The 24,101-nt window shown below is 38.6% G+C and overlaps 3 protein-coding genes across 3 annotated transcripts; all 3 read right to left on the minus strand.

Annotated features, from left to right (window-relative positions):
• Positions 1–127: 127 nt before the first annotated feature.
• Positions 128–6,004, minus strand: dnajc8 (DnaJ (Hsp40) homolog, subfamily C, member 8). Its single transcript, XM_065948015.1, has 10 exons — positions 4,641–6,004; positions 3,309–4,441; positions 2,821–2,922; positions 1,909–1,965; positions 1,739–1,805; positions 1,495–1,589; positions 1,340–1,411; positions 923–1,014; positions 667–742; positions 128–575 (listed from the first exon to the last, which is right to left on the minus strand). The coding sequence occupies exons 2-10, from the start codon at positions 3,378–3,380 to the stop codon at positions 453–455; spliced, it is 756 nt and encodes a 251-aa protein (XP_065804087.1). The 5' UTR covers positions 3,381–4,441; positions 4,641–6,004; the 3' UTR covers positions 128–452.
• Positions 6,005–6,933: 929 nt separating this feature from the next.
• Positions 6,934–12,101, minus strand: LOC109988664 (heterogeneous nuclear ribonucleoprotein R). Its single transcript, XM_020640219.3, has 11 exons — positions 11,929–12,101; positions 10,722–10,882; positions 10,508–10,626; positions 10,301–10,408; positions 10,054–10,167; positions 9,517–9,693; positions 9,241–9,376; positions 8,941–9,146; positions 8,671–8,820; positions 8,463–8,584; positions 6,934–8,383 (listed from the first exon to the last, which is right to left on the minus strand). Exons 2-11 carry the CDS (start codon positions 10,876–10,878, stop codon positions 7,777–7,779), a joined length of 1,896 nt encoding a protein of 631 aa, XP_020495875.1. The 5' UTR covers positions 10,879–10,882; positions 11,929–12,101; the 3' UTR covers positions 6,934–7,776.
• Positions 12,102–13,818: 1,717 nt separating this feature from the next.
• Positions 13,819–15,636, minus strand: atp5if1 (ATP synthase inhibitory factor subunit 1). The gene is made up of 3 exons (XM_020640240.3): positions 15,451–15,636; positions 14,208–14,320; positions 13,819–14,127 (listed from the first exon to the last, which is right to left on the minus strand). Exons 1-3 carry the CDS (start codon positions 15,520–15,522, stop codon positions 13,986–13,988), a joined length of 327 nt encoding a protein of 108 aa, XP_020495896.1. The 5' UTR covers positions 15,523–15,636; the 3' UTR covers positions 13,819–13,985.
• Positions 15,637–24,101: the final 8,465 nt, after the last annotated feature.

Consider the following 24,101-nt stretch of genomic DNA (forward strand, 5'->3'; position numbering starts at 1 on the left):
GTTTTGGTAAAGTAATGTTACTACAACCAGATCTTTTAAAAACAATAATGCCACATATCTGAGAATATATCCTCAACAACACCTATTGTCCTTTTCTGCTAGTTTGAACTCAGCTTTTTAAACCACCTTGCTTTCAAACACAAAGCTTTATTTAGTTAAAAAAAAAGGTCAACAAAAATAAAGACAAATCACATTTTCCTCACCAGTTACAGAAGTGGAAGATACATGGTGTGTCTCTTGATCTCTGGGTCCAGATCACAGATATGTACAATAGAAAACCGAGTACAAAACTACGATTTCCAGGGACAACATGAAGAAATATGGTCTGTTGTGAATCCTGACGACTGGGTGATAACTGCACAGCTGACTGCAGACGACAAGGTGAGGACATAGAGAACTTGTTTTGTTTTCTAACAGTGAGTTCAATCTAATAAAAGTTCTGTTTTACAACATCATTCCCTCTGTTCCATCTTGACTTTCGGAGGCTTGAGGAAAGACCTGTTTTTTTTCTCTTTGGTCTTCTTGCCTTTAGCCTGGAAGGTCCTCCAACTGTCCACACGCCCATCTCTTGTTTCCTGAGGGAAAAATAAATCAAATTAAGCCAATACACGTCATCTGATTTTTTAATTGAAAATCCTGTGACCATGACGACAGGGAGGAACCCACCTCAAAGTTTTTCTGCCATTCTCGGTCTCGCTTTGCCTTCTCGGCGACCTCAATTTCTTCCTCTCTTGCTCTTTTCCTGGTATTATGAGAAAAGTTTTTAAAAAATCAATGTCTTTCAAAATAAAAGCATCTTTTTCAGTTTGAATTGTGAGATGTGTAATGACACTTTGATCAGACAGAATTTAAGTTTACATACACTGAAAATGAAAACCAAATGGCGAAATCCATTTTTTACAAAAGGAGTGAAGGGCTTTACCTCTCATGCATGTCCTTTGCTTCCCTTTCCTTCCTCTTGATTTCAAGTTCTGCAAACAGCTTCATGGTCTGTTTGTAAACTGCTTGCCTGAACTTGAGAAATAAAAAAGAAAATCAAACATAACCCTAACGTTAATGGACATATCTGTAACAAAGTTGCCTTATAAACATTGTGAAAAACATTTAAATTGAAAACCAATCACATTGAAGGGATTTAAGTAAAAAAAGAAAAAATATATATTTTCTTTTCAAATGAGTATTGATCCCACTGCATGTCAAATAACACTGCATTCAAAACATTATAACTAAAAGATCTGTTCAATCCAAATATTTGTCGATTTCTAGGAGAATTTAAATATTGTATCTTTATGCGAGTGTAGATTCAATTTCACGACATGTTTCTACGACTTTGACTTACCATCTCAGGGTCGTCCTCCTCCACGTCCTGTAGTTTCCCATCCTTCTTCAACTGTTTCTTTTTCTCCTTCACCTGACGGAGAATGGCAGAAAATAAAAGGTTACCAAACAAATACAGACCAGGAGAGCTCAGTAACAGAGGCATGATGTTTGTACCATATGCTCCACATATTCTATTCCTGCATGGATCACATCTAAGGCTCTCTTCTTCTGGTCCGGTTCAAGAAGGAGTTTGTAGGCCTTGTCCACAGCTGGAACACAGTCAAGACACAAGACTGGAATAAAAACCTGACACATTTATTTTTCATCGACTGACACAAATGCACACAGACAGTCGCTTTAATGACTATAAATAACTTTATTGACATCGTGAAAAAAACACAAACTGGGCAGCAATTACCTTCAAAAGCTTTCTGTGCTCGTTCTTGATCATCCTGGTTTTTATCTGGATGGACCAAAATAGACAACTGCATGGTAAGAGAGAGAGGACAGGGTTTAGATATTAAGACACAAACAAATGCTCTACACAGCATACAAACAAAAGTCACGTCTTTTCTTTTGAATTCTTACCGCACGAAATCTCTTCTTTAATTCATCATCTGTTGCCTCTGGGTCAATTTGCAGCACCTGAAATGATGCAAACATTGTGAGGCTTCTTTCACAGGAGTATCTTATCCAAAGTGCTGATTGAGACATCTCTGAATTTTAAATACAGATAGATAGGTGCTTTATTGTCATTGTATAAAGCTAAAGACCCAGCTCTTTCATGAATACCTACTAACTTAATGATGATGGTCTCCATATTATTGATGATGATGATGGTAGTGACGATGGTTTTTGTTTGATAACAATGACTTATAAGATGGTTTCTATACTGATTAGAGCTCTCAAGAACTGCCCTCAATGTTGTGCTTTGCCTCTGGTCACTTCCTGTCAGCACCTGTGTGTCCAATCAGACTCAAAGCTGATCGTTTGCTCTTACTGACATTGTTCCCTTTCTTCTAGATCCTTGCTTGTGTTGTTCTTACTCTCTGATGTACGTCGCTTTGGAGAAAAGCGTCTGCTAAGTGAATTGTAGAATTGTAGAATTGTATTTAGAAACACAACAAAACTTTGTAGGCAGCAATCCTGTACAGCAGCATATTGGTCATATATATATGCAAAGTTATATACAACCTTTATACAATAAAGGTTGTTCTGGATTGAGAAGTAGAACTAAACTACTAAACTAAACTAAAAACTATAAATAAAAAAGCAGACATAAATAAAAACATTTGTGCAGTGACTGGGTCAATAAATAAACTGTTATAGTGCATCGACTGAATTAGTGTATACACAAGGCATCTTTAAAACATATAGGTACCAACAGCAGACCCTTGTACAGCTTTAAAGATGTGTGTACTTGTACAGGTATTTGACTGTAGTTCAAATAGCATGTTAATAGTTAACCTCAGTCCTGTTGACAACAGCTGCTGCACTCACCTCAAAAGGATTGAGATTGAAGTAGGACGAGCCAGGTCTGAGCAGTCTCTCAATCTGCTGCTTAGATGTTAACACAGAGTCTCTCTTTTCGATCTGCTTCACCTATCAAACACATGAAGACGTTCAGCATTCAATCCAAACATCCATCTTAGCTGCAGGTTTTCAGGTTCAGGCACTTGTTAGACAGCTAGCAGCACCTGCTCTGTGAATAATTCATCATTATCAAACTGTGATTCAGCCAAAGCGACTTGGTGACGTTTAGCAACCAAAAGATGGTCTTTAATGGGGGTCTGGTAGCTCGAGAAGGTCGAAAGAGCTTATAAAAAAAAACATCCCAGTAAACGTTAGCATGTTTCGTTAGCCCATGCTAACGTCTGTGAGGCCTTACAGGTGATAAACTCAGGACTCGTTTAATCACCGAGTCCAGCCGATCGACGAAGAGCAGCACACACTTTCAAACACACCAAATCACATCCATTTTATCGTACCTCCGTGATGAAGGTTTTAAATAATTCATCCGACATGTTCGGAGTGGAAGGCTCTCCTCCGGCGGCCGCCATCTTCCCCCTGGTTTACATGTGACGTAGTAGCGTGACGTAGAAGCATCACGTGACCACACAAGTTCAATTTAATATTTTATTGTCTTTGCTACATCAAGTTTATCAGTGCTTGCTCCGAAAACTACGAAAACAAAATACTAACGAATATATTAACGCGAGACTTTGTAAAGAATGATGTATACTGAGCCAATTAATGGAAAAGCTTTAAATTTAAAGGCTAGAAACTGAAATAGATCGTGTGAATGTGCTCAAGCAGCATATTCATATTGCCAGTTAAGGAGGGGGGGTGCTTTATTTGTATTTCCCCATTTCTTCTCACACACACACACAGAATTTAATTCCATATAGTTTCATTATTTACACAGAAAGAAAGAGAGTGAGCTAATGATACCGCAACCACTTTTAAGGACTCCTAAGACTGTATTTTAGTTTGATAATAGAAAATCATCCCAAAAAAGGAACTTTGAAGTGAGTCTCAGTTGCATCTAATTTCGGTTAAACTTCCTTAAGTTTTACTAATAACTAGCCAGTCTCCTTGCTGTACAGATTTGAGAGTTTGAAGTGTGACAGCTACTAAAATGATCTTTATTCATGCACTCAACTTTACCTTTCATTTAACCTCAAGGAGGGAGGGGGCGTCCATCCAGAGCCCCCGAGGGACCACTGCAACAGTGAAGGGCTCTACGTCGACCCATTATATTTACACCCTCAACTCATTTCATCTTGTTATATAGTTTGCAATAAGAAACGATTTATCAGTGACTGTAGAGTAAACTAACCTTCCATTGTGAAGACCCATACTAATAAAAAGTGCTGAAGATGTAAATTTGAGAAAATGGCTGTAATGTTTGTTAATAAAAATAGCACTACTTATAAAAAAACCTGTTAAACTACATATACAGAAAATCACACAGATTGTCTTTGTTACAAAAGTTGTATTTAACAATTACATGCAACATATGCTCCTTCACAGTAGCATTTCTTTAAACGGAGTTAAAAAGCAGCACTCAGCTGGATGGAGCTTTGGATCACATGTCCATCATCTGCACCCTCCTGCGCTTCTGCATGAAACAGAAAAGACAAGAAACATTTAAATATTGACATTTCTTAAAGCTAGATTTGTTTACAGCGTTTCTGTTCCAATCTTAAACATCGAATATTATTGTGACATGATAAATAATAAGACAAACTGGTGAGAGTAATACTAGCCGAAGAATCTTCAGATATGATCAGCTGCACTAATCAACACTAATCTCATACCTGTGTCCGGGTAGACAGCTAGAGTTCCCCTGAGAGCTGGACCTCAACTGTCTGGTCCTGTAAGTAGGTCATTCGTCATTCTGAGGGTTGTAACACCTTGTGATGGGAACGGCTCGAACCTTGTGGAAAACAGTCTGCTTTAGAGCTAGAAAAGGCCACACAGACATGGGCATGTTAATAAATATGGGTCAAGCAGTTTCTTCTCATCACAATGAGTATTTACACCAACAGCAGGACCAAACTGGAAAATAGTGATGCCTATGATGGAATACATCAGTGATTAAAATAAGGCCAGATTTGTGACTTAAAGCTGAATAACACAACTCACAGAAGTTACTGCTAAGTTACTGTAAGTTACTTACTGGAATCACAGCGAATGGCAGGACTTAAAAAAAAAATATCTATGTAAAACTTAAATGACAGTAACAGGTCGACACTTTCTGAGCATTAGTTCAGATAAAGAACAATCTTACCCATCAGTCCCCTCCATTTGTGTGAACTCATTCACATGGATGGGGGCAGCTCCTTTACTGCCTGGTGACAAGAGGCAACATATAAAAGACACAGTTCTGATATGAGAAAAGGAAAAAAAATACTCAAGCATATAATGGCACTTCAAAATAAAACAAAGTTCTTGTGTCAATTGATTCAATCAGCTTTCTGCTCAGTACAGTGCTCTTTATTTCACTCTTACCTGTGCATAATAAATACTGAAGCCCATCTACTGCCATCTTGTGGTTTTGATGGGTACTAACATCAGTTTTCAGGCAGTCTTTGTTCCATCATCAGCCAATTAAGCCAATATCGAATCAGAATCCCCACAGCTATTGACGTTTATTTGAAACACAGATCCCCAACTTAATATCTTACAATTTATAAACACCTTCCCAACTCGGAAAATGGAAAATGGCCAATGAATGCATCGTCGAGTAAGGCAACAATGGATTACTAGTCATGCTTGTGTGGAACTGCTACCTCTAGCGGTGTAGGGGGGGAACCACCGCTCCGTTCACAGAATTTCTGCAGACAGCTGATTTGGTGCAGCAGGCCAAGACAGGCAGCAGGTATTTGCAGGGCTAACAAAGTCATGAATTGTCAAGAAATGTGCTGGCAACAGAACTAATTTTGCTATTTCTAAATATCCTTCAGTCAACTTTGGTAATTTTGCTCTGGCCTGGAAAAAAAAAATGTAACTCCTACAAAATAAAATTAAAGCTTGATTTTTCTTGAATTATTGAGAAAACAATAAAAAGAAGAAAGTATAATTATGGCTTATGTTTCTCCAGTGATTACAAATAGCCAGAGGAGAGGAGACAGTACTCTGTGCAAGGCTAGCTCACCCTTGAGTACAGTTCAGGTGAGTTCCTCATTCTAGGGGTGCCGCTCTCAATGCTTCTCCACCTAGGCAGGTTGGAATAAGAGGACAGACACATGAAACAAAAGACAATGATACCATGGCACCAAAACGCAGGATGCTAAAAACACTTAGTAAACAAACTAACAGGTGGTCACTTGCTATGTTTTTAAGAATTTTAACCCTTTGGACTGTCAGATCCTTGGTGCCGTTAACAAGGAGATACAGATGGTTAAAATGAAATGGAGATTAAAAAAAAATAATGAATTGAAAAATACAAAGCCTTTCGAAGTCAAATCTGTTTCAGGACCAGACCATAGCAGGTGACATCTTTCCATTATCCAAGATTGTCAAAGTCTTTTTGTGAACAGGTAAACAAAGTTTATGCTTCAGTGGATTGCAAACACACAAGCTGCATGAGATTAATATCTGAAATAATGCATCATCCATAATAATAATCCATATAAGTATGCTTTAAAAATGGATCATTTCATGGTCCAGAACTGTAAATTAAAAACAAAATGTTTCTGTGGCTAGATCTGAAGGATGAGTTATGACAGGAGCCACATGAAGCAAAGTCTTAGTTAAAGTTTTTTTGTTTTTTTTACATGAAATATTATTTTCTAAAAGATGGAGATAAATTATAGGAAGCACTCAATGTACAGCAAAAGTTTACCTGTGCACAAAAAACATGTAAAAACAGGTACAATCTTGTGCAACGCAAGAAGTCAAGTTTAAGTTTGGTCCTTGAATATCCACTATATCAAAGCTGTAAATGGCTGGAGCTTGATGTAACATGCGCTGAAAATTAAAGGGTTAAAATCCTTGTACCGTTGTCTGATTGCACAATTTCAGTTATTCTTTTGATTGCCTTATGAAGCAAAACTATTTGACTTGAAAACGATGATCTTCACTCAAATAAGAGAATTGAGATAGAAATCAAATCAAATATTTAATGACAACACTGAATTTGAGTATCTGACAATTGACTGATGCTCAGCTGCGTTTTATTGAAACGGAACAAACGTAAAAGTTATAAATACAAAGAACATCAGAGAACAAACTGCTATGGCTCTTAAGGTAAGCCAAACCAAATTCTATTGGGCAAGTTCAAAGAAAACATAGGAAGTTATGGTATAAGTTTAAAAAAACACAATTTGTCTAACTCTAGAAATGCTAGGCATACACTTTAAACATTACAAAACGTGATTTCTTCCTTCCTGTGGATTCTTTTCTCCACCATTGCAAAAAAATGAAGTATGAAGCTCTAACCATATGCATTTATTTACAAGCAAGTCCCTAAGCAACTATGAGAAACCACAAATAAAGGGAGTACAAGAAGGGGAGGGAGGAAAGGGGCATGGAAACAAAACTTCCTGCAAGGCAAGTATCATTATTTAATGTCCTCTCAGACTTATGAATGTCCACTTTTTTTTGTAAATGTTCATGGTTGGCTTTAAAAGAATCAGGAAAAAAATGTAACAATAAAAGTGTTTTGTGTGGTTTTTTTAAAGACACATGTCCCAATGTAACCGTAGGAGTAAGAAATGATTCACAACAACGGTTACGTTCACTTCTTCAGCCAAAAGGCTTTGCAGCCAATCACGAGCCAATTCTGGGGTCTGTCCATTTTTTTTAGATATATGTACAGATTTTTTTTTCATGAGGGATGAACAATAAAAAGTCAATCAAAAAATTGTGGCCAATCTCCATTTTTTTTTCTTTTTGTTGTTTTTCTCTTTTTTTTGTTGTTGTCACTTTGTCAAATACCTTTTGGTGGATCTACTTCCATTGCTGCCCATAAGAATCCTGTGAAAACTCCATGGTGTCATTACTGTAACCATAGTTACCAGAATAGTCGGCCCCTTGCTGCAGGGGCTGCTGGGCGATGGGCTGGGACCCCCAGTTCTGTTGGTTGTTGGTCTGGCGGCGCTTGGAGTCAGGCTGGTTAAACACGTCTGCCTTCCTCTTTCCGCCGACGTTGCCCCCACGATTGCCCCTCGCCCCACGAGGACCACGGCCCCTCTGCGGCTGGAAAGGGGCTCCCCGGCCTCCTCGGCCACCCCTCGGACCACCGAGGGGCGGCCCTCTTTGGGCATACCCACCACGGCCTCGTGCTGGTGGTGCTCCACGGGACCTAGGTGGTGGAGGTCCCCCCCTATTTGGACGAGTACCACGGCCCCTCATGCTGTACACATCTTCGTAGCCATAATAAGGGTCTTCATAACCACCACGGTAGTCATGATAGTCGTAGCCATAGTAGTCATCATAGTAGTCATCGTATCCATAGTAATCTGGAGGATACGCATAGCCCCCTCGGCCACCGCGGCCCCTGCCACGGCCTGGTGGGGGCATGCGTGGAGGTGGGTAATAGTAGTAGTCATCATACCTGCAAAGGGGAGGACAGAGTTAGAATGAGTGAAATCATAGATTTAACAACCGACCAATCACACGTCTCGGTCCCTCACCCTGAATTCCTTGTGGTCTGCCGAGCTGCCTGGCGCTCTTTCCTCTTCTTGTCCGGGGGCTTTGCCAGGACGATCTCAATTTCCTCACCCCCCAGCTCCTTCCCGTTCATCTCATCCATCGCCTAACAAAGCAAACACAATGCATCACTGCTGCATACACAGACCCACTGACATGCAAAATCAATTATTCAAAGCACAAACAACACACCTTCACAGCAGCGTCCCTTTCCTCAAAGTGTACAAAAGCGTAGTCTTTCAATTTCTTGACGCGCTCCAGCTTTCCAAACTGAGAGAACGTCTTTTCAAGAAGCTCTTCAGTCACCGCTGTGGCCAGCTTTCTCACAAAGAGCACCTTGACCTATGAATTTTAGAAAATGTTGGTAATCTCATTTTAAAACCTCAGCCTACCTTTTAAAGTGAGAAGTGAATTAGAAATCTATAAACCAATTTATTTAACAATGACATCAGAATCACTTACCTTGGCCATGACCTCAGGGTCAGGCTCAGCGACGGGGTCAGCCCACTCTACAGTGACCGGGTTTCCCCACACCTTGACCTTGCCACTCATTAAGCGGCGGCGAGCCTGTGCAGCAGATTTGTGATCTTCGTATTCCAGGAAGCAGAAGCCACGATTCTTTTTCTTGTCATCTGGCTGGTGGTACAGAATCACCTCTTGGAGACCCTCTGAGATCAAACAATAACATGTCATGTGTAGCCTTCCTCACAACAGAGGTGATGAGAGTCTAATACAAATCCATCACTGTGCATCTGAACTGACCTGTAACTTTGCCAAAGTCTTCCAATATGCTTTCTCTTGTCTTGTTCTTTGGAATCGATCCGACAAACAAGCGATTGTTTGCAACGGATATACACACTCCCAAGTACTTGCCAGGGCGAATTTCATGGTTATCACACTAAAAACAAAAAAGGAAAGGCCCAAGATGTTATGAAACACATTGTAAACAAACAGAAACATTTTATGAATCTTTTGGGATTTTAAAGAGTTTCCTCATCATTTTGACATATTGTTATTATATGTTTTTGAAATACTTACAAGTTTCACAGCCTTTTGGGCATCGTCTTTATTGCAGTATGTGATGAAAGCATAACCTCTATTCTGACCCGAGAGAGGGTCCATCATTAACCTGAGGTCCCAGATGGGACCAGCAGACTCAAACAGCGGGACCAGCTCGTCTTCATACAAATCCCTCGGAATTTTCCCAACGAACACCTGATGAGCAAGAGGACAGCTACAGGTGTTAGTGTCCGTAAAGGACTCTACGCAGCATGATATCTTCATGAATGATTCAACAGCATGCTCTGATAAATTCCTGCTACTTCAAATATATTCAAATTCAAAAAACTTTATTTGTCCCCAGGGGGCAATTCAAAGGCACACAGAGCAGTAAATTAACAACAGTGCAGGTAGATGAAACATTTTAAACCTAAAATATAAAGTGTCAATTTAAATACAACCTAAAGCTTAAACTTAACTTAAAATACAAAATATAAAAAGAGTGACTTGTAAGTGACTTCAAATAAGTGCCTTGAACTACGCAAAACAGGCCATAACAAAAACAACACTTTCTACCTCAGTTCCAATCCCTGGTTGTGTTCCTTTGAACATATCCTCAGGTGGGGGGCCTCCATATTTTCTCTGCCCTGTGGTGACATCCAGGGTGTATCCTGTCCTCTCCAACAGAGCCTGAAAAACACAAAAACAAAACATTTACTAAGATGCCTTAATGCAGGGGCATGTATATATAAACTGCATTCTTTCTGACATCTTTACAACAATGTAGGTGAATATATGTAGATAGAACAGTGTAGATGTTTACCTTTATTTTTGACTCATCTGGGCCCTTTGTGGACTCCTGCACTTTACTTCCTTGTTTCTCTCTCTGTCTATAAGTCTTCATGACTCCACAAAGGAAAGCGCTTTTATTCTACATTAAAAAACAAAATGGATATTATAATTTCTATTAATCTACACCACAAGATGCCTCTAAAAGACAGAAAAAGATGTAATCAAGCTGTGGGCGAACCTGCACATGGGACAGGTCACTCTCTTTGAATTGCTGCAGCACAGTAAGTGCTCCCTCCTCATTGAACTCTCGCAGTGCATCAATGGCCCTTTCATCTAGGTCTACATATGCCACCAAGCCTGGAAAAAGCAGGTTCACATTCAGGCTCAGCCAAATACACATTATGTAGTCCAGCCCAACTTTCTTCAACATATTCCAAGCAACTAAGACCCACCTGTCTGGAAAATGTTATCTAGACTTTCAGCCACTTTCTGCGGGAGTCCAGCATCTATGAGTGTCTGGTAGTTCTCTGTGTGCGTTGTTGTCACATCCATGGGCTCATCTTCCTCCTTTACCGGGGCAGAACTTCCGTTCACCTCAGCTGCAGCCATTTTCCTGAAAGCATGTAACAGGGAAAAAAGTTTATCCAGTGAAGTACATATGATAGATAGATAGATACTTTATTGATCCTGAGGGAAATTCAAAGCATCCAGTAGCAGGTTACAAAGACGTACATGACATGAAACATTTGCTACAAATTAACCACAAAGCCGGACCCCCCCCCCCCCCCCCCCCCCCATACATATATATTAACCTGAAGAACACCCCTAGATGAATCAAACTTAAACTGTGCAATTAAAAATAGACTTATACGAGAAATGTACAAAACCCGTGCAGGGATAAAAATATATCTGTAATTTAAACAAGAACCTATAAACAGTTGAGGTAAAAAAGATCTGTAATTAGACCTGAATATAAAAAATAATTTTAAAAAAAAGTGTTGACCTTCTGAAGTTGTGTTGTTTATATGTACAGCAATGTTTAAAAAGGAGGGGCTTTATTTATTTTTATCATGCATAATGAATGCATATTTCGATGTCTTTATCTGAGAATGAAAGAATATTCCAATTTAGAAAAGAATTGTAATCCTCATAATTGTTAAAAAAAAAAAACCCCGATGAAAATTAAATAATGGCCCGTGTAACCTAAAACCTATACTGTCATTAAAATTAGAATAAAGAGTATTCATCCACTTGATCAAACAACAGTCAGTGGAGATTGTCATTTGTTAGAAATACTGTTAGAAATAGGAGCAGACATGAAAAGATTATTGTAACATAAACAGGTCACTTGTGGAAACCACCGTCCCGCCCCCCTCACATGCAGCCTGCTGGCTAACGAGGTTGACACATTTCATTTTAACATTTACATGCACATTGATAGTACTGGACCCACGCCTCTCTCAGCAGCCTGACACACTCTGCATTATTCGGAGTAAACTGAATATCTGCATTATTTTCATATCATGGTCTGATAGTTATTGTTTTCAGCAGCTTAGCTTACAAGCTTATACCAAGGCCTCGCCGTGCAGAAAAAAACACCTTTCGCAAATCAAACAGCCGCTCGGTGAAAGGTGCAAACAGATAGTTAGCGAAACTTACCACTCTAATTCAAGACTCTGCTGACAACGGGTGTTAAAATGCAAATGGGTTAAATTTTTGGACGAACAAATATCTATTATTTGAAGAAAAGGTTTGAGCTGACACACGAGACAAATTTCCAGACAGCTACGGTCTCGTCGTCGGCTCGCCCGAACAACGCCACCGCTCCGCAACCATCGCGAGATTTGGACGATGAAACTCGCATTGGGCCGAGTCGGGTGTGTTCGTTTTTTCGTCTTCTTTTTCGCCTTCTTTTCAAACATTATTGCATCAGCTAGGTGCACTACCGCCACCAACTGTTGCGTTTAAGTAATACGTGTTCTTCTTATGAAGCCTGTACAGTAATTATCTCTCTTTATCACTGGTGAAGGGGTACCGCTGTGTTTTAGTCGGTACAATGACATGTTCCTGTATTTTACCTGACTCTTTTCCTCCCTTTACCGGAGCCTAACTATATCAAAAACATTAGGGACATGTCACTTCACCAAATACATAATAAGCCCAAGCTTATTAGGTATTATACTTGATAAAAAAAAAAAAACGTGGAAAAAAAATAAAGCATGATTAGTAAAGATAGTTAACGAGATTTACTGAACTTTTTACAAGCACAGGGAATTGTCACTTTTGGGCTAAAGGCTATTTGTGACAGCATTTATCATAAAAATCAAACAAACAGTCCAGAAAACAATCAGCATCTGAGGGAAAACTATTTCTTTTTAACCTGTAGCCTACTGTTTATAAAATAACAGAACAGAGAAAATAAGATTACGAAGTATATTACCTTGATAATTCACATTTTCAGACTTTCCTGAAAATACCCAACAGGTACCTGAACAGGTTACCAACTGAACAACTCTTAATCCAACGATATACTCTGCCGCCCAAAGCCATAAAAGAGCCTTTTAGTCGACAACAGAAGCTCACAGAAAAATATGAAATGTAGCTTTAGTTTGAAACAAGTATAAAACTAGTTACTAACAAAATTAGATGGGACAAGCTAGCTTAACTCTACTCAACTAGAATGACTTAATTAACCAATTAATGACCAGCTCCTGCAAACACACACACACACGTAATATAACTTAATTAGCATGTCTTTATTGGTTGACAAAGGTTTTGTGAAAATCACATAATTCCACAAAAATAACTTAAACATGCAATTGTCACACTAAATATCCATATGCATACTGAATCAGTACACACAGGGATATTAATGCAATTTAAATAGCTCTGAATCCAATGATACCAAGTATTTGATTAAACTACTCACAGTTTTTGGAGATACAACTTCTGTAATATATGGCTTCTACTATTAGTTGATAGACTATAATGGTCATCAGTTCTTTTTAAAATAATGATTTTAAGGGATAATTATTTGTAATTATTTACAATGATTAGAATAATTAATTCTTGTAAATATCTGAACTTAAATGTAAAAAAAGTTTTCATTGTGACAACAGAAAGGTATTTAGATTGATTTTGCTCGCCCATAATGACATCAGGGTGTTTTCTGTTCTTTCTGTATGAACACACCTTGGTGCTGGATTAATGACAAAGTAAGATGATAGGAGAACTGGAGGAACCTAGCTTTAGGAATCTGACATTTTTTTGATACTTGTTTTAAATCTTACATTATAATGAAATAAAATAAATAACATTATTTTAAAAACAATCAACACCAGCAAAGAGGGTTATGTTTAGGTCTAAGGGTAAAATGGAAAAAGCTCAAGTCCCCCCTGATATCTATCTGTGCACATGCCACATTTAAACTATAGACGGTATATAAGGACACACAGTCCATGGCAAAAACATTAGAAGCTACATTTCTAGCCAACAGTTTTTAAATTGGAATCAACAAGAAACATTAATGGCAATAAGGAACACATTACACTTATTTAAAAATGCTCTTTATTGTTATATTAGTATTCATAGAGTCAGTATGAAGTGTCATACAGGACCTGCCTTGACCAGCAGTAAATCAATCAATCAATATATAATAATTATTGACTTGACAAATTTAATGGCCAGACTCTAACAAGATGAAATCACAACAGGCCTCAGTCGTCATGTTTCAGCTTTCTGATTTTGCCCTCATGGCGGTGGATCTCCTTCTGTAGGCGCTCAATCTCCTTTTTGTGGTGATCGATCTCTTCTGCATGATGCTTTCTCAGCGACTCCATCTGCTCCTTCTCCTTCTGCCTGCAGGTCAAAACAAAGTTAAAGGAAAAAACATCTTTTGTAAAACAAGGGCATTAACCTCATGCAGTGTGACTTCTCACCTGAAATACCGCTCCTCCTCTGCTACTTGTCGCTTTCCAAATGCACCACCTGCCTCTCTCACAGAGCCCCCTCCACCTCCACCTTTGCCTGCTCCCTTGCCCAACTCTCCAAGCTGGAACAGAGGGAATGTTTTATTAATGTATTCATATTTTATACCTATGAAAGAAATGCCTAAGTAATAAAAATATTTTAATTGTTGTCACCGTAGTAAACCCTACATAGAATCAATGAGCCTCTTATCCACTGTTGGTCCCTACAGCAATGTGGACCAGTCTTTTGTTGTTAACTGATTTACAACATTATCTAATTAATCTGAAAACACTAGAAACATTGCATCACTCTATACTATCTAAAAATGAATTGTTTTATTTTCAACTTGCTTTGTTAGGGAAAAGTCATAAGTAGGCCTGGGCTATAAAACAGTAATTATCGCGATATAATGAATTTATATTATTATTAATATAGAAAATGTTTGATAGATTTATACATACACACCAGCAGACATGTGAGGCTAAAACAGGAAACACCACAAACCCAAACAAGTGTGAGTGGATCCTCAGCAAGAACCAGACCAGTTAGTGTTTCTCCACAGCAGCAAACTGTCATATCAGTGTTTTCACTGAGCTGCTCATCATGTTCCTCTGGTCAAGTATAGTTTGTCATGTTCTTACAATAAAGAATAATTAAACCATAATTAACCATCTGGGGTCTTCAACTTTCACTCAGAAGCAAAAATGAGCCTTAAAATTTGAAAGAAAAATTAATTCGTCATTTATTAGTATCGATATCGACTGATTATAAATGATGTATTGTGATGTTTGTTGTCATATCACCCAGCCCTGTCATAAGTGAACTGTACACAATGTTCCTTAATTCAGACTCAACATGAGTGAAGACAAACAAATATAATGTAATGACCAAAGTGTGAAACAGCAAACAGGAAACCTCCCTGACACACTCCTCATGTCCTGTTTTATAAATAAAACACCTGGAGATGCACCTGTCTGTTTAGTGCAGCAGGACAAAACTTTCCTGTAAGCTACATCTCAGGTCAATAATTACATTGAGACAAACTTCCTTCAGACATCTTTTTTTTTTTTTTTATACTAATCAATGCACAAATACAATCCAGCAAAGCTGTCAAAACGGGTTAGCAACCAGCTTGTCTTGCTAGCTTTATTAATATAGCATGCTAATGCTAACTTTCAAAACGTCATCTGCCAGCAGAGCAGCACAGTTTACCTGATCAGATACCATTCTGATCTGAGAGGCGATGCTTCTCCTCAGGTTTGCTCTAAGAAGAAACCTTGACATTATCACTAGGATATGAAAAAGGACTGCTGCCTAGCACAGAGTAAAGTGTAAACGTTTCTACTGTTCCTTGATCAAAATAAAAGATGCGGAAATTTGAAGTAAACGCCTCACATGGGCGTGGATAGTTGTGATACAAACACCTCTGGTATGAAGGCTCGCTGCTGCCCCCATGCGGTGAGGGGTGACACTCACTACCATCGCTCCTTATTCTCTACCACAGACTGTAAATATTATAGTCTATTATTATGTTCTCTACACGTATCTGATTCATTCTTATGAGTTTAAGCTTGATTTGTTTTTACTGTTGCATTTGATTGAGTTCAAGCTGTTTATTTAAATATAACTGAAAATAATTATGACTTAAATCATTTTTTAAAAGAAGCAATGCAAATATTACTGAGCCTGTGAAGTCCCAAAAAGTTAAAAAGAAATATGTATTATTATTGTTGGATGGATATAATTGTCTTTGTGGTATTTATTTAAGGTTAAGGTAGTCTGTTATATTTTGGTGTTTTGGGTTATTGATTATTATATAATTTATTAGGATTATATTGAGTGAGGGGATGTCGGGTCACATGGGTATGGGTGGAGATGTATTGATTTAACTCACCTGTTCACCTTTTGTTCTCAGTGGAAGAGAGGGGGGTGAGCTGGATTGCCGTATTTTTTGTTGACTAGCGCTCCCTGTGATCATAAGTTAAGTTGATTATCTTTTTTTTTCAATAAAAAAGTCAAACTTAGTTTACTTATCACAGTATTCTTTTGAAAGTGTGCCAGACAAAGATATTAGGCCCAACTTTAGCCTCTCAGCAACTTCATCTTCAAGAAAGCCGCTATAATTATCACAAAAGTAAAAACTGTTTAAAAAAAATTATATATACATTTTTATATATCTTGTGCGCACAAGATATAACTCACAATATAGAAGAAGAAGGAGGACTGTTATCTTGCTTTATTTTAATCTCTCCATAGCTCCACTTATTTACAATTCTTTCCTGGTCTAGTCAGCCAGTATATTTATAATAAACACCCTGTGTAGGTGTGCAAAGGATTAACAGTAAGTGGACCACCACCTGTGCTCACACAGCAGCTTTGTTGAAACATTCAAAACTGCCAACAACATAAGATGTATAAAACTTCTGTAAGAAAAACTGGATCATTTAATGGATTGTGAAGCATCTCAGCACATTTATGTTATGTTATAATGAATTCGTTATTTCCTAGAAATAAACTGTTAGATGTTAGGTCATTTGGTACCAGTCATGGACAAAATAGATTTGATCTGCATCATTTAAACAGAATGTCAACATTCATTTATCATTGGAACCTGAATTGTTTTAATGTTATATGAAAGGTGGCCTTTGACTTTTATCTGACCTGTTGTGCTCCGACAGTATTGTCTCTGGATTACACAAGCTCATCATTTGCTTTAGTTAACAGGAAGTGTGTGTGCAGTGGACACACAGCTTTCATTGCCCTGTGATTTCTCTGTGATTAGCAACATATGCGATCATGCAAGGAAACTTAAAATAAGTCAGGGATCAAGAAAAATATGCACTTGTGATGCAATAGGTCATTCAAACTTTTGTGTTGCTCTGTAAACAAATTATACAAACATTTATAAACAAATTATACAAACATTTAAGACATTGACTTAAATCCAGTTCATGAATTTATTTCTATATTATATGGTTGTCCTGCAATGGAGTGAGGAACAACAGATAGAAAACCTGTCTGAAGCACTCATACAGAAAGTTACACAACTTTAAAAAATACAGACAGTTTTCACCTCTTAAGTGATGATCTCTCCCAAGTAGCTGCACAGGCCGGTCTAAGACATTTCAAGCTCACATTTTGTAACTACAATTATACACCTGTGTGACATCGCTGTGTTGACTGTGTTATGGTCACATCACTTAAAAGACTGAACCCAGTGCTCATGCCAAGTGCTGGATGAGACACTCAGCGGCACAAAGTGAAGCAGGTTGTGGGTGTTGTAGTACAGATGAGTCATAATGGAGTCCCAGTAATGAAGGGTCCTCTCCGTCAGACAATCCTCATTCACAGTTACGTATGATCTCACCGTCCCTGACACTTCCCCCCTTCTCATCGTCTGAGTCCAGCATGGTGGATGGTCAATGAGTGGTGTAGGCGTGGTGCTGCTGTAATGACGTGCTGCATTCTGTCAAACTGTTCAATGATGCTGAGGCGCCTTTGAAAAGAAAATTATAGGAACTTGATAGGCACACTATGTTCTCTAATGCAACATCCCTGAGTCATAGGTACTCTGTAGGGAGATGACACAGAAAAGGAAGGTAAGATGAAGGTTGTGCAACTGAGTAAAAACAAGGTCAAAACGGAAACATTTGCACAGTTTTTCCACAGGAACAAAAAGTGTCTTTGCTTTTCTAGGTTACATTTTAAGACTTGATGCACTTGTCTACATTATTTTCTATGTAGTAGTTACACCCTTGCAACAAATGGTGGCAGTATGTGCTCATTCTGATGGAGAGCATCTGGTATGTGTTGCAATGAATATGTAATAAACCATCATATAGCAATCTTATATACCAATTCCTCCTTCTCTTGTAATGGACCGCAGCGAGGCTTATTTAATTCCAAATGAGGATGGAAATTGAATTTCATAAGAAACAATGGATATTGCATTGCAATAATCATTACTGAAGAGAAGGCTCCAGTATTAACAGAGGAAGCTGATTCTGCTGCATGTATCACATAAATCAACTGGGACACTGTAACAAAAAAACCCTGATACTGATAAATATTTAGAAAGGATAAGAACTGAACTTTTAGGGCGTTTCTTCCGTGTGAAAGTCTGCATGGCTTTTTATGGTCATGGACGGACTTCCGGTCCAAAGGATGCAGAACGGCCAGTTATCTGGTTTCTTTCAGAGCTGCTCACCTCGCCAGCTCAAGTGTTGCCATAGGAAATAGTATCCAGGCAACAGCACTAACCTGAGCAAAGACAAAGTAAGGTCATGCAGACAACAAGATGTGGTACAATGTTCCTGTGTTTGCAACTCATTTTCACAACGCCTGCTTGCAAGGACATTCAGTGCATTTCTTTTAACAATATCCTTTGAGTGTTTTTGCTTATTGTATGATATATAAAGCGTGTGATTCTTAGATTTGCATTGTCCCTCTTGCAGCCATTTTGGTGCAGTATTTTAAAAATCCACATTTGGATGATATGCATAATGTTGTAAAGTGCTCTTTTCTGTCCGTGCACCATCAGTGCATGCAGCGCAGAGCTTCCAACTAAAATTCATTTACACCTCTAGGGAAAACATAGGCCTACCTCTGGGAATGTAAATGAACCCTTTTTATTCAGGATTTCAACACAGAGGTATGAGAATACTTCTGGCATGGACTTACTGAAATAACTTCTATTGCTTTTAAAGAAACCACTATCTTATGCAACATACTGTAGTGAATTAAACATGCAGTGAACACACAGGAACGTCAAATACCTGAACTGTACTGCAGGAGATTTAAAATCTTATTTGTGCTACAAAGAATTGCGACCTCTTGGTTTCCTTTCTGTGCATTCAGGTTGTCTGATTCTCCAGATCAGTCTGTGCTGGGACTGCTTGTTGCAAATAGTTCTCCTCATGAGCCCTGTTTCCAGTGTTTCCATGGTGACCACCAGGGTTAATAAAGGGATTCAGGTTGTCTGTTCTGTACATACAAGGTCTTTTGGCAGAACAGCTGCAGACATTATTTACAGGAAGCTTGGCTATAATCAAAGGAAAACTGACTCATTTAGCAAAGTGATTACAATGTGAGGAAAACTCTAATGAGTTCTTTAGGGACAGTGGAGGTCAGACACTTTTTTTCTCAATCTGGAAGAGCAGACTGCTTTTACAGGGTGCTGCTGTGGCATTCACTATCAGCTGCATTATAATGTAAAGGATATGTCTTTGTCATATGGGGAAGAGAACATTTTATACTACCATAGAGTTGGCTTGAGAGATTCAAGGCGAGCTGCTTTCTGGCTTTACTTTGACAAAGTGAGTTATGATGTGAGCTACATCAAAAAAACTGAATCTGAAGGGGTTTTAATATGTCTGCCTAATATCATGGCCATACTGTAGTTTTTAAGATATTTCACTCAAAACTGAAAATATGGCCTAGAACTCCTGTCCTAAGAAAAGTGTAAGTATATCCAAAATCACAAGATACATCATCTGTGGATCATCTTTATCTTTTCAAAACTTTGTGCAGACCAATTTTGTAGACATTTGATATTTCCAACATAATAACTTCGACCCTGTGGTGGTGTGTGATAGGGCTGGGCGATATATCAAGTTTTTAAGATATATCGATATATTTTCAATCCAGATATAGGGTAGGATAATATCGTTAATATCGATATAGTTCATGTTGCATTAAAATAACGTTATACGTTTCTTCTGTAGAGCTGCCAGTTCACCTATTTCTCATCTCACTGTCTCTCCCTCTTCACCCTGCTCCTCTCTCTCTCTCTCTGTCTCTCTCTCTGAGACAAACTCAAAAAACTAAATGGATGACAAAACACACAACTGTGTTTATTTTGTTATGCAGAAAATGTATTAATTTCACAAACAGGTAGTTTGTTTTCATGTACATGTTGAACTTGTGCAACTGACTGTTAATAAAAGACATATCGATATATATTGAGTATTGCCATGCAGTGAAAAAATATTGAGATATGAGTTTTGGTCCATATTGCCCAGCCCTAGTCTGAGCCCAAGTCTGAGAAGCAGCAAAGTCAAAAGGGTTGAACTTCTCGGGTTGATGATGTCAGCACAAAGTTCCTTTATTTATCATTTTGACAGATACTTCATTGTAGACTCAGACATAGATTTGTGCAGAGAGCATATAAGATCATTACATTTTCTATTCATAAAGCAATGTTACTTTTGCATGTCTCCACAATGATTTGCAGTCTTGCCAATGACTCACTCACTTGTAAACACTTTAAGCCTCTTTCCATGTTCCAGCTGATTTTATTGTACAGAATGTCCAACACACCTCAATATTAAATCCATTTGTATACCATCACAGTTAGTCATTAGCCATCGTCCGTCTACTCATCTCCTGGGGTTAGCATACGGTCTGAAAGTATAAGGAAGTAGCACCCTCCAGGGAACCACTCTCATAAGACTGCTGGCATTTTGCTATGACGCACAAACACAGCTGTAACCCATCACATCTGGCTTGTTTTGTTGTTGTTCAGATCCACATGGGGGGCATTTCTTTTATGCCACAATGGACCTCCATCAACCCCAATCAGGCGGAAAATCTGTTTGTGAAGAAAGATATTGAAAAGTCCTCCTCATACCCCCTGCTCGTGTGTTGATTCCCTCAGTGGCCTGTGATTGCTTTTAAATTTGTATTGACATTCGAGAGAAATTTGCCCACCAGGAACAGACAAGCTGGGGGTTCCTGCGTCTCAGAGTCATGCTTTCAGATCTGTTACGCTCTGAAAAACAAGAGTATCATTTGAGCTGAAGGACATGCTGTGTCGCAGCTGAAAACACTGGATGTAGCTAATCTTATTGTGTTTCTCCAGTAATGACTTACAACTAAAAAATTCAACTGGAAGCAAAGAAATCTGTTTTTTAAAGATACACATCGTCCAAATCCCCCGTTTAAGGAGTTGGCTAATTATTTAAGTATGTATGTGAGGAAATTTTTACTGGTTAAGAAAAAGACTGAAATGAATGCAAAATGACTTTCTGTGTTTCTTTTCTTCTGTGTGTGAGTGTGTGTTCATCTGGAGGTGGTTGTGTGGATACACACACCTTGCAGCCAATCAAGCCAACATACATGCCACTCATCTGCAATCAGGCCACCTACACACTCTACAGGATACATGCCTGGCTAGTTTACCACTCGTTTCCAGATTGACCACTTCCCCAGGGTGGTAATCAGGTGACCTAAGACGGGACAAGATTGGTGTGGAGAAATGCTGCACCTCCACACCATGCATTACTTATTGTTCTCCACACTGGATATTCTCACGGTTAAATCCACGAATGATGATATATATTGATACACATCATTTCATTTCAAAGTATTGTGGCATTATTTCTCTCTCACGTCTCTCTTTCAGTTTCTCGCTGGGAGGTGCTAAGACTCAAGTAATGCACATGCTGGTTGAAGTGGTTGGTAAATGGTAAATGGACTTGAGCTTATATAGCGCTTTTCCAGTTTTCTGACTACTCAAAGCTCTTTTACACAGCAGGTCACACCTACACATTCACACCCTGATGGTAGTGATCTCTATGTAGTATCATCCATCAGAAGTAACTAATCCCATTCATACACCACCAACGAAGCAGAGGGAGCAATTCAGGGTTAAGTGTCTTGCCCAAGGACACATCGCACATGTTGCCCATCCAACAATTGACCTTCTGGTTGAGAGGCAACAACTCTACCAACTGAGCCACAGCCGCCCCTGGTCGGTCCACAAGGTTAATCAAAGCTCAGACAGCAGACACATATCTTATGTGTACAGTCTGTTGGTGTTTCTCTTGTAAATGTTGAAAGTACATTTTTCTGTGGCTGCAGTTACCACTTATTGCCACTGGGGGCCGTCTAAGAAAAGAGGCATCTGTGAGATTTGTTACTCAAAGAAAACAATATCAACAGTCTGTTCATTTACAACAAGTTCTTGAAGTTCAATCACATTGAATGACCTCCTTTTCTGCAGATGCAGTTTGTCCCAATGTGTTGGGATAAATGTTCAAATTGATGTGACTGAAAGCTCTGAAACAGAAACTAAATGGAGCTTGTGATGAGATTGTTACGCTCTCTCCAAGTGTTACTGCTTGAATTGTGTATTGGTTTGTACTACACTGTACAGACTGTTGCTTCTCAGGTGACCACTCCTGCATGGTAATGACAACATTATATATCATGTAATCACTGCTCCTTACCAGTATCTCAGATCAAATGTCACCACAACAACGTCACACCGCTTTGGGTGACAGCATGTCAAAGCTACTTTTACTTCCACTAATCAGTCCTTTTGATCTCTCTGTTGTTTCATATAATGTGGATCTATTATATTCACACAGACAGTTTTAAAGGAACAGGAAGAAGGGTTTCAGATTTTGGTATTGTAATAATCATAAACATGTTAAGCTGTGTTAGAAAATCTGGTTTTCTTTTAACAACTTGATTCATGGTAGAGTTGTGATTACGACATCCTCCTTTCAGGTCAGTACAAAATGTCATGTACTAAAGAGTACAGCTGGAAATATCAATGACAATGTAGAAGGTGTCACATGTTCAGATGAAGCTATAGGAGGCTTCCTTATTCCCCCCCTTACCCCCTTACCCCCTTACCCCCACACCACTACATGACCCTCACTCTTCACACAAACTTTCTGAGATCACATAACACAAATAAATCTATCAACCCAATATTCTTTACTTCATTCAATATGTTATGTGTTATAACTTCTCTCCATTCTCTCTTCTCCCTCTTTACGATTACTATTGTTTTTATGTATTTCTTACCTTTGATAGTATCTCTACTTCCACATTTGTCATAAACCATCCTTCTCTTATTGGTAATCTGTCCACTGTTTTATTGTATAACTTTTCTCTTTGTGTTTTCTTTGGTGTTTTTTAGTGTCCCTAGTTTGCTTTGCAATGTTATTCACCAATTAAAGAAGGAAATTATGAACAGAATCTGCAGCTCCGCTCACTTCTATGAAGCTTTACAGAAAAATGAATCTAATTAGAAGAAACACTGTAAACCACCTGCTCAGAACTACTTGGTGGTGGAGTTCTTAGAGACCAAAAGCAGAGAGACACGAGAGTGAATATTAATCCTAGATTCTGAAGATAATGTACAACAAGACTCCAAGTGAATACTTTTCTGATCCATGGCTGCAGGATGTGCAAATAAGCAGCTATCTGCTATCAAGTTCCACTAGTGAATTTAACATGTGATGTTGATGCCTTCTCCAGGGCTGACAACTGAAGCCAGCATGAATTAGATAAATCTGCAGTTTATCCGTCAGCCACAAGATGCAGGCTCCAAAAAAGACCTCATGACCATTTTAATTGGTTATGATCCTCATATTTTTACAAGTTGAAACATAAACCTCTAACTGATGTTGCCATTTGTACGACTGAGCACAAGGAGAATTTAATATGACTCACCTATTGAAATATTAAGGTTTAAAGTTGTGCATAATTAAGAGCATTGTCTCTTTGGATGAGTGGCATGCTATTAGCTGTCCTCTAGGAATCACTTCAGCTGTTCCGACTCACTGAACGTGGATGCAAATATGGATTCAAAAGCGAAGTAATGGCAGCCAAAGTCTAGGGTGAGGATATGAGAACTTCTGTTCCAGTCCCATTGTTATAAATCTCCTTCAGTTTCAAGTCCCTCAGGTTGAACTTTTGTAATATCTTTTAGGATACTGTTGTCTCACAATTTATGCCAGTTTGTAAATAAAAATGACTATACCTTAAAACAAATATTTTAAAAAAAAACTAAGCTGAGTTTGATTATTTTACAACCTCGCTGCTCAGAGTTGCTTAAAATTGTAAAGCGA

The sequence above is a fragment of the Labrus bergylta genome, chromosome 19, assembly GCF_963930695.1.
Source record: "Labrus bergylta chromosome 19, fLabBer1.1, whole genome shotgun sequence".
Classification (NCBI taxonomy): Eukaryota; Metazoa; Chordata; class Actinopteri; order Labriformes; family Labridae; genus Labrus; species Labrus bergylta.